Source organism: Gouania willdenowi, chromosome 3, assembly GCF_900634775.1.
Source record: "Gouania willdenowi chromosome 3, fGouWil2.1, whole genome shotgun sequence".
Lineage (NCBI taxonomy): Eukaryota > Metazoa > Chordata > Actinopteri > Blenniiformes > Gobiesocidae > Gouania > Gouania willdenowi.
The window spans coordinates 24,300,633-24,312,321 of NC_041046.1; the positions used below are offsets into that span (position 1 = coordinate 24,300,633).

At 38.2% G+C, this 11,689-nt stretch overlaps 1 protein-coding gene across 1 annotated transcript in view; it reads left to right on the plus strand.

Annotated features, from left to right (window-relative positions):
* Positions 1 to 9,723, plus strand: part of kiaa1549lb (KIAA1549-like b) — a 93,532-nt gene extending 83,809 nt beyond the window's left edge. Inside the window, exons 17-22 of the mRNA XM_028443148.1 lie at positions 297 to 429; positions 5,688 to 6,068; positions 6,145 to 6,239; positions 6,498 to 6,643; positions 6,760 to 6,911; positions 8,102 to 9,723. Coding sequence (XP_028298949.1) covers positions 297 to 429; positions 5,688 to 6,068; positions 6,145 to 6,239; positions 6,498 to 6,643; positions 6,760 to 6,911; positions 8,102 to 8,365 — 1,171 coding nt within the window. The 3' untranslated portion in view covers positions 8,366 to 9,723. The remainder of the gene's footprint in view (positions 1 to 296; positions 430 to 5,687; positions 6,069 to 6,144; positions 6,240 to 6,497; positions 6,644 to 6,759; positions 6,912 to 8,101) is intronic.
* The last annotated feature ends 1,966 nt before the right edge of the window (positions 9,724 to 11,689 follow it).

The following is an 11,689-nucleotide window of genomic DNA, read 5'->3' on the forward strand; positions in this document are numbered from 1 at the left end:
GAAATAGTTGCACCGAAGAAAAGACGAATTTCAAAATAAAAGCGTATCTTAAAGATGGCAATGTTTATCGATGTTTTGTTACACCACTAGTACATTTATCAGAGCCGACACCATTTTTTGAAAGTAGTTCAAAAATGTTTTCCTCCTAGTTTGCTCTACTACTTTGTATCAAATTGTTTCTGACCCCCATGGTACTTTTCTTTCCGCAGGCAGCTGATAAAGTAATTTCAAACTGTTTTAAAACTGACTAGACTCGAGCTGAGCGTAACTAAACTCATTTTCTCCCTAATTGTCAGGAACACCCAGGTTGGTGAGACAGCCTATCGTAGCAGACAAAGCCTAAGCAGTCCAAGCCCTGGAGGAACGGAGATGGACCTGCTCGTAATGAGAGAGAGACCGAGAAGAGGAATACGTAACAGTGGTTACGATGTGAGTCACATATCACCCTCCACCCTTCACTGTCTGACAAATTAAATCTAAAAAGAATCACCACAAGTTTGTCTTAACACTGCTTTCTGCACACTCTGTCTTTCTTCCTATGTGTAATCATGCATACAGCATTATTGCCTATTTCAGGTTTTAAAATGTTTTTATCACGTTTGGTCTGATACTGACTTTTAAATTAACTTAATAACTGTAGGAAAACATAATATGTGCATATAATCAGATGGAAAAAGTCTGTATTAGATGACAATCTATTGACTATGTTGCTTGCTGAAAAAATGCTTAGGTATGTAGGTTCTATGCAGAGCACTTTTTATCTGCTGTTGTACTTTTTGGAAAAGTTTCCGCAGGACTTTAAATGTATCCTAAAAATAAATATCAGTTTTTGCTTTTGAGGAAATATCTGAAAAGTTTCCACATAGATGTTGCAAAGCAATGCTAGTATTTAGACGACATTTTGTAGATTATTTTATAAATTAACAACTTATCAGCATGTATGAGTTTTTTTTTTTTTTTTTTTTAAGCCTAACTGGTCTAACAACAGTAGTTTTGTGGTGCTCAATTAAATACTATTTTAAAAGATATTGGTTTGATTTGCCTTATTCAGATAACTGATACAACTGATACCAATTTATAGGATATTACTTTAAACAAATAGCACTAGATGTGCTACAAAAATGAACACCAAGCCAATAGTATTATTACTCATGTTCCTTCCTCTAAAATCAGACTACGGTGGGTTTCAAACAGTGACGTGCCGTGAGCACTAGGGTAGGGTAGGCAGGGCGTTCCAAATCGAGACCATAAATGTCAACACCAATGACAATTTCATATGTTTCTACTGGCAAGTGTTAATTCAATTCAATTCAATTCAATTCAACTTTATTTGTATAGTGCAATTTACAACAAAATATCAATTCACCCTTGAGTAGGCACTGCCTACCTTGCCTACCCTGACTGCACGTTACTGGTTTCAAATCAGATGTGGTTTAATGTGAGCTGTGGCCAGCTATAAAGAAAGATTTTTTCATTAATTATCACATGCAACGGTTTACTCGAACTTTTCTGTTTGATGAATAATGTACCTCAGGATGTCTGGTTTATTGATTGGATGCACTGTATAATGTAGTGCCTTTTTTGAGGTCGCTTCAAGCTTCTAATAATTTATCCTTGGTGGGTAGAGGAGACAAAGAAGAGAGGACAAAGGTTGTCAGAAGCATATACTGTCGGTAAAGAAATGTAAAGACTCGGTGTTTTTCTCTTTAGAATTTACAGAAAAAGTCAACTAGCACTGTTTGTATTAGACCTGCTGTGACTGAGCAGTGTCACAGCAGGATCAGACCCTTCCATCTGATTGGCTGCTCCATCAGTACCTTGTCAACAACCTACTGAGAAGATGACATAATAGGCTTTGTGGTTTATCAGCTTTCCCAAAGCAGGTCTGTTAGCACGTTGTTTGAGTTTCTAAAATCCCACAACCACATTAACCACCACCACCATTTTTGCATGCACATGCACATAACTTTGGAAAAAAAGAGGTTGCAATGAATCCTTGCAACTGCTTTCTGCATAAACACACACACACTGATTGATCATGGTTCCATGATCATTTACACTTTAAAGGCTTGGAAGACATGTCTTTCCCATTAATACCGACATAGGTCCAAATGCATGGGCATCCCATTTTTATGAAAAACCATGATAAATTGTACAATCTGTATCCGATCGGGATTAAACTTAGTGGGGAAACTGGGAAACCAACCTGACATACCTGAGTTAAATTACATAAAGATTGGTCAATGACGAACCTAGATATTCATTTTTTGATTTTTGAAACTGATCCAGAATTAGTACTTTGATCCAGATCACTCCTGAATTTAATGGAATCTTTCATGGCATAAAGTCTATCTTTAGTTAAAATGTTGTCTCGGATCAATTCAAAATGCATCCATATCGATTTTTTTTTTTAACCTTTATTTAACCATATTTTCCACTGCAGGAGACGTTGTGTGCTGAAACCTGGGCATGATGACCAGCTTGTGTTTTTCCAATAAATCTAGAAAGAAAGTACTAACTTTTGCATTTATTTTTTGTTCTAGGCATAAACCTCAGTTAAGTTGCACTAAAGTCAAAGTTGGTTTAAAAGCCACAGGCAGATTGTATGTTGTTTTTTTATTTCAAGTTGTTGGCACATGGCATGTTAAAGCCAATGTTTTGAGTGTAAAATATGCCAACAAAATATATTTCATACATAATGTTCTCATGGTGTACACATTTACAGATTAGCTGTTTCTTAAGTCATATATTAAATTTAAAAAAAATCGCAATAATTGCCTTGTATTTTAATATTGGGATATATCGTATTGTGACTTATGTATCGGGATATGAATCGTGTCGCCAGATGCCAGGCAATACACACTCCTAGTATACTTTCTACGTAATCCTGCAAATAGAAAAATAAATAAACGCAGGTGAAAATATTACCTCCTTTGCGGAGGTTAAAGGAGTAGAAAGACACGCACACATGCAAACAAATATTTCAGTCATTAATTCAGAAAATTTTCAGGCCAAGGAAGATTCCATAAAATTCTGGATGGAATTTGGATCCACATACTGGTTCTGCATCAGTTTTTAAAAAAATCTGAAAATCTCTATCTTTCATCATTGTCGAAATTTAAAAAATTCATATTTGGATTCGTAATTGACTGATCTTTATGAAATTTGACTCAGTTATGTCGGATTTGTTACTCAATTACGGTGCCTCACCGAGTGCATGTTATCACAATTATTTAAAAAAAAATGGGAGTGCCCATAAATTTGAATTTACCGTATCATTATTACTGAAATGGATAGAAATTTCATCCAAGCCTTTAAAATGTGAATGATGGTGGTACCATTAGTTGTACACTTTACCTTTGGTACATACATGCTTTTGAGGTATACACAGGTATAAAATACAGGAGGAGTGCTGCTATATCGAAGAGCACTGTGCTACGGTGACAAAGGACATAAAATAACATTATTATACATTATCCAGGGATGTCCAGAAGCGTAGGCGGCAGGCGGAATCGGCTACTACTCTCTTTCTGGCTGCCTTCTACTCTTAAAGTTGCAGTTTGTAGAATCCTCTCTCCGCTCAGTTTTGAAACTGAACCTCTCTTTCTGGTATATTTTCTGAACGCTCTTAGTGACTTTTTTCTCAGTATAGACTTTGTATGGACTTTATCTTGTGGTATTGGAGATTTTTCTGGTGTTTTAGAGACTCTAACATGAATGCACGTATCACTCTAGTTGCCGCCGTCAGCTCGTCCCCGCCACATGCACACACAGAGGCAGCTGTGATCCCTGCTGACTACCACTCTGAGCGAACTGATAACCATCACTCCGCTTCCATAATATAGAATTAATTCACCTTGAATAAGATTCTCTTGGTTTACACGCGTCTGTTATCACACTCTCTCTGACACCTGTGTGTGAGTGGGGCGGACCCTCCACGGTCACGGAGGCTCCATGAGGACACAAAGCGATCTGTTCCTCCTCAGTACGTTTGTGGCTTTAAACTGTTGCTTCTCCACCTCGGTCTGCCCTTTTTCTCTTGATTTGCTGTGTAACAGTTGTGTCTAAAGCTGTTATGGAGACTTCTGCTGGGATGTCCATCATTACACTTTTACTACCGAGGGTACCTGAACACCCCTCAACTTCAGTCGAGCAGTTAATAGTAATGCCAAAAACAGCTCATGGAGCAAGCGTGTTTGTAGAAAGATCTCTGATAGGCTGAAGCCCAGCGTCACACTCCTGGCTTTATACTGTAAATGTTATTTTACAGAGCCAGGAGAAGGAGAATAGCTTAGAACACTCACTCAGAACACTTTGATTACAATATGCTCAAAGATTTAAAGCTTTAAACATGTTCATAAATGATTCCTCACCCCTTTAGCACCAAAAGACTATCTGTAACAATACGTGAATATCTGTAAAAGTCCGGTTTTTCTATTAGCTCAATTCTTTGTCATCGCGATCATGGATACAAGATTTCAACTTGTAAATGCATCACGCAAACAAAAACTAGGTGAGAAAATACATCACTAAAATAATGCACTAAAAGCATCATTTTTGCAAAAATTGCCCCGTTAATGGCGCGCAGCAGCGGCAACTCGCCGCAAGTTTTAGCCTATTACTTTTTTTTCCCGGACATCTCTGATTATCTCTTTGAATCTGTCTCTTCAAAAAAGCGTGATGACGAACATATCCGATATAGAACTTTTCATTTGTAAGTCTTTTTTGTGACGTGAAGCTACTATAAAGAATTTAAACAGTAAAGTGTTAAAACAGTATCCAGTATCTAATATAAAACTGTGAAATCATTGCTATCACAGGGCTGGGCAATATATCGTGATTCGAGATATATTGAGTTTTCTATTTTGGCAAGATAGAAAATGACAATATTGCCTTTATCGAGATATATTTATATATTTTTTTTAACTTGTTTTTATTTATACAATCACAGTACAAATCACATCATACAAGTATTTAATATTATTCATAGAGTGCAGTCAAACAGAAATATGCTAAAATTGTAAAGGATACTGACATATACATTGTTATAGCATATTTTGTATCAAAATACTTGTGTTTTAGGAGTTGCTGCTTTCGTTACTTCTCAGGACAATATAAAAAGCTCAGTTAGATGATCAGTGAGTTTGCCCTAACCCAGACCTTTATCTAAACAAGCCACACTACAGAACTCACTCACACGTGCTGTCCTTTAGAGGAGAAACAGACTAAAGTGGAACATATTGATCAGCTTTTTGTTCATAAAGTCTGTGGCATTTTTCATCAGCCAATTTAATCCAGAATTGTGTTTATGGTCAGACTTGATCGAGTAAAAATATCGAAGTTTATATCGAATATCGCCATTTTGAGAAAAGATATTGAGATATGAGTTTTGGTCCATATTGCCCAACCCTATACTTTCCTAATTTCATTTATTGAATAAGCAGTCATGCCAACAATGAAAGAAAAAAAAGAACTTTAAAATCAATAGTAAGTGTAGCAATATTGGTTGTTGCTACATTATGTGCAGATTAAAATAAACAATATGCAACTTGCAAGCAATAGAAGCTAGGAGCTAATGTACATTTGTAGCTGCATAGATTGCATGTAGCAAGAAAAGGCTCTGAGCCTCACAAGTCTTAGACTTCTGAAATGCATTCAATCTCTTCTTTGTGTGTTTTCTTTGGTAGACTGAACCAGAGTTGATTGAGGAAACCAATGTCGATCGTCTCATGGGGCCGCAGGGATATTTCTACGGCCGGGGATTGAAAGGCCACTCAGAGACGTCCACCCTGAGCTCACAGCCTTCCATTGATGAAGTGCGTCAGCAGATGCACCTGCTGCTGGAGGAAGCATTCAGCCTGGCTTCTGGGGGCCAGTCCACATCCGGAAGACACACTCGCCACCGCCACCACCAACCCCCCACTGACCACTACAGCCCTGTGCCGCCCCCACTTCCTTACACAGATGTGGTTACCAGTGCTCCAGGCACAATAACCTATGGACAGGGGGGCCTGCAGTGGCTGCCATCTTACAGCACAGACTATTACCAGTGCAGCTTGCCTAAACCAGTAAGTAACCCAGGCACTGCTCAATGGGATCACAGCAAAACCTAACACTTATTGACTTTTGTCTCTTCCATTTAAGGCCTTTCGCTTTACCCAGCTTCCGGAAATGGCGATTGGATCTCCTCCACCTTTACCACCCCGTACTGGACCGCCTACAGTAACCTCTTTAAGACGGTAAAACACACACACGCACACACACCCACACACCTATAATATATTTCACATTCACATCCATATGGAGAGGAGGGGCGATTAGCTGTGCGAAGGGTGATTTTAGGCCTTGTATAAATTTTAATATTAAATGAGTGCATTGAGAGATGTCAAGAATATTGATAAGGAGCTGACTTTTTCTCATGAAGTGAGTCTGCCATCTAGTGGTGTAGTAATGAACAAGCTTCCTGTTTGAGTCGCTCCAATCTGTCTCCAACACAGTTCTATTTCTGACCTGGGACCTAAGGGAAGGAGCTTACAGACATCTGTCGCTGAATTGCGGAGTCAACATGACAACTCATATGGGCCAAACACTAGAGCAGCACTTCAATCCATCTCTGCAGAGCAGCCTGTGTCTAACTACTCAGGTACATTTACAGTATTAGAAGATTCTAAATGTGACTTAAACACTGCTTTGCTTTCACCCTTAATAATATTACCAGAACTCTTCCTGGATGTTACGTTGTCCTTCCTGCGTTTCTAGGAAACCCAATAACAGCTGTCTACGCCATTCCAGCTACCCGGCCTGGCTACTCAGAGTACTTTGTCTCGTCACCCCCCACATCCTATCACAGTCCATCCTGGATGTCCTATCCCCCTGAACCAGAGGATGTTCCACCACAGTGGGCAGATTCCGTAAGGAAGCCATCGATAATTAGTAGAAGACATCCATGACATTACAACCACCAAGTTTAACACTAATTGTATCATCATAGCACATGTTAGTGGATGCTTCATATTCGGTGGCAAGCAAAAATATTGACTGCAGAGGATGTTTTTTTTTTCTGGTTAGGAAGTGTTTTAATGGCCCAATGCTTCATAGGTGTGCAGTGGATCTCACAGTTGCATATTGGGAATAAAAACATATACCCAATGAATGAGTAGCCATAGCTTAAATGACTTGAAACTAATGTGATTTGGTGTTTGGAGGCCATGCACAGTACAAAGGCCCTCTGGTTACTTTTTTACATACCCTCTACCTTTGCCAGCCATTTGGCAGCAACATAAAATGCACTGCCACAAAGCAGTAAGTTGGGGATTGTTTTACGAGCTCAGAAATACGTTTGATGTATTGACTTGGCCTACTAAAATCCCCAGTGCTTCACCTAATCAAGCATCTGCTGAATGTGCTCAACAAAAAACATTAGCTGGGTTTCCATTACAGATTTTTGCAAAATCAAAGTGATATTTCTAAATGTCGACAGTATAATTGCGCTTTGAACATGTTTCCACTGAAGGTTGGTTTGGGTAGGAGCCTCGTAACTTCTGTGAAATCTCATCTCACGAGACTTTGCTGCAGGAAGATGGACGCTCCAAACCTCCTTATAAAACTCTGCCTTTCTTTATTGTTTCACATCTAATGTGGCAGTAATTATTTTAAGTATAATGCTAAGAAATGTCTCAGTCTCCTCTTCTGTTTACACTTACCGTGCCATGTTTTCTCAGAGAGAGGTGGTCACGTGACCAGTTACCTCATGTCATGTGATGTCACAATCTGTGATGTGTATTTGCGGAAAAAGTTTTTGCGACACATTTCAATATCGGAACGTCTGAAATACCTCCTCATGAAAGCGTAAAAACTTTTTAGCGATATTTGAGTGTTTTTTTTTTTTCGTAATTCTAGTGTTTCCATTACAAGTTTTTATTGCGCTCTTTAGATTTTGCGCATTTCCAAGGGTAATGTAAACGCAGCTTCTGATGCATAGTGGCTAACCCAGGGTGTAAAGGATCAGTTGCTAATGTTGTGAAGTTAGATATCACTGCAGCACACTTTGAAAGCTTTTGAAAGCAGTTACAATGTTTGTCCTCTGGGCTGTGTTTTGCAGTTACCCTTGCCTGGGTATGTGGAAGCTTTCCCTCACCCTCGCTACCCACAGGGCAGCCCCCCCAGGCTGCCTCTAGAATATAACCCCACGGTGGAGCAGCCGCCCAGTGCGCCGAGCACAGCGTCCCAGCAGAGTCTGTCCCAGGTGCTGAAAGACATGGACAGCATGCCTCTGAGCAGCCTCTCCACCTCTGCGCTGGTGCAGGCCATCCGGCAGGAAGTGGCCAAGCTGGCAAAGAAACAGAACGACATGTTTGAGTTCTAGTGTCTACTCTGCAGGAGGAGGTTAGAGGCTACTCTGTCGGACACATTTTTGATGTTTGTTTGTTTTTTTTTTACTTTAAAATGAACTGATCTTACTGACACACAGTAGCCATACTTTCAGTTTTTTCACTCACACTTCAGTGTTTCTCTGCTTCGAACTACGAGAACAAAAACAAGTTTTCTTCTACACTGAAAATGATTGTCAGCTATTTATATTATTCATTTTTAACAACTGACGAGGAAACTCAAGCATTACTTTCCAGACTGGAAGGACCACCACACCTACGAGAATTTCCTTCTGTCCCAAGGTTTGAACCTCGTTGTATATGAGCATGTACTGAGAAAGAACGTCATCTATCTAATGTCCTTATTTTTTTAAATAAACCATCATCGTTCATTCATCTATATCTGCTCATACCAGCATTTGTAACAAATCACACTATAATTTCCCTTTAAATCTTTTTTTTTTTTTTTTCATTTATGCATCAGATATCCCTATATGAATAACATCAGCTGACATTGGTGAGCTAATATTTTAATTATCAGTTAAACTCTATATGTATCTGATTCAAAATCTGGACACAATAAATTATGAAATCTTGAATTTATGATGAAAAAAAAATTGTTATTTCTTTATTTATTCGGTTATTGCGGTATTAGAGCTTAAACATTGTTTACATATACGCTCCCCCCCACTAACACAAACACACACACACACACACACACACACGTCTTGCTGCTTAAAAAGAAACCATGGATTTCATGAATTACATACTTTTAACTTAATCAGTTGTCACTGTGCTATGATTAAACTATAAACTGCATGATACTGTAAATCTCATGGTTGTTTACTACACTGAACCAATCCTTAATGTCTTAAAAAGACTTTTACGAAGAGTCCTATTTTTATACCACTTGACATGATGCACAGTAATGATTGGGGCCCAAAGCAAGTGTCAAATACTACTGTGGACTTAGACTTTCTTCCATGTGCACATCTCATCAAACAAGGCATGTAATGCCTTTATTTATATATTACCTTTAATTATTCATTTAGTCTCATTGAGACGATGAAGCCTCATATTTAAGACCTTCGTAATAACATGAAATTGATATATTTGCACCCCTCATATGTTTCCCACACATTATTTTCCTAATATTCTTAAATACAAAGATTAAAGACACTCTACAATTATGATTAAGTGAAATTTAAATGTGTAATCGGAGAACTCACAGGAAAATGCCTGAATAGTTGTAATCAGGGTTGAGGTCAATAAGAATCGTAATTGCGTAATTGATAATTAAAAAAATAATTGTGTAATTTTAAAAATCTGTAGCTGTGGTAATCATAATTAAATTGTAATTGAGTTTAAATATTTGACTTTGTAATTGTAATTGCCATGAAAATTCTATAAAAATTGTCAATTATAATTCAACGCAAAACTGGGGAACCATGTTTTGTGTTCAAAACCCTGAACCATGTTCAGTGGGACACACTGAACTATGTACAGTTCCACACATAAGTAGTTAACGGGTATTAAAATATGTTTCAGATCAAGCTTTCCCACATTTCACCATTAAAAAAATATATAAATTGAGGTGTACACTAACAGAAAAAAGGTTTGAATGCCCACACCAAAAATATTAAAACCTATATTTTCATTGATTCAGAAGCCTAACAAAGGAACCAATAGATAGGAAAGAAATTAGATGATGTATATTTGTTTTTAGTGTATTTTACAGCTGATTTAGGACCTGTTATCATAAGAGAAGCTAACAGAAGAGGATGGTTAACTTTTTTTAGGTGATTTATTTCAAGCTCAGTAATTGTGATTAATTGTAATTGAACTTTAATCATTGAGAATGTAACTGTAATTGACTTCCTGAGGATATAAAATAATTGTAATTGGAAAAAATGCTGCTAACTGTAATTGAACATGGGTAATTGAAAACGTAATTGTAACAAAAAAAATAATTGACCCCAACCCTGGTTGTAGCGTTTGATCAGTCAAGTGTATAGCAGCTACAACAACATTAGGCAAACTCATCTTTTTCTCCAGCCTTCATTTACTGTAAAAAGAAAAACAAAGTCATTTTTGTTTAAGGAATGTGTTGCTAGGTTTTAGCTCACTCAGGAACAAGTTAGTCAAAAAAATATTGGGAATCAAATTAGGCTGTATAGGGCCGGAGAAACGCATACATTTACCGGTACTTATCTACAGAGAGAGCACAGTTCGCTCTGGCCACACCGTGAATTAAATTTGTCTGCATCCTGTGCTTTGACTCAAATTTGTTCCTAATTTGATTTAAGGCATGTGCAGCTCCTCTATAAGTATTATATTCAGTTTGTAAACTTTGGTATCCATTCATTTCAGCTATGTACATTTAAAAGCACAATTAAAGTGAATCAGGCTAACATGCAGCATGCAGGAAGGAGCAAATGGGCAAGTGATGGAGACCCTTTTAGAGGAGAAGGATTTGGTGTGTTCGAATGAAGGTTGTGGTACTAGATTTAATGTGCATACTGGGATTGAGTCCAGATTGGAACTCACTTTAGTTTCTAGTGCTTTGGCAAGCAAATGCAGTTGGAATGTGTGGAAAGACACAACGATGGGTAGTGACTATTACCCAATTGTAACTTCGATACAGCTTGAGAAGGAGCAGTCATTTGGTGGTGTAGGAGGAAGATGGGTTCCCGGAAGAGCTGATTGAAACCAATTTATGGAGTGAAGTGAACGCCAGTTTGATGAAGATTGTCTGAGGCAGGATGTTGACGAGGTGAATCAGGTTTTTTGTGATAAAATCCTGCGAGCTGCATCAGGTGCAATTCCAAAAAGTAAAGGGAATATGGAAAGAGCTGCAATGCCACGGTGAACAAGTGCAATTAAGGAGAGGAATAAAGCATTTTAGTTACTTAAGAGAACACATAGTTTTGATAACTTGATTAAATATCAGAAAGTGCAATCTGTGGTCAGGAAGACCGTTAAACAAGCTAAGTGGGTTGGATGGCAGTCTTTCTGTGATATAATAGGGAGAACAACTCCGGTTGGGAATGTTTGGAGCATGATAAAGAGGATGGATGGAAATGAGAGAGAATGGGGGTATCCAGTACTGGAGGCTGATGGAAATCGGGCTATTACAGATGTCGAAACGGCTGAAACGTTGGCCAAAGCTTTTGTGAGAGTGCATGGATCTGGAAATTTGTCTGAGGAAAGTAAAAGGTGGAGGGATGAGACTTTCAGGTGGTATGCACAACTATTAGATTGTGTAGATGTCATGGGGACGCACCCTATTAATTTCAAATGTATTTATTTAGAGGATAAGC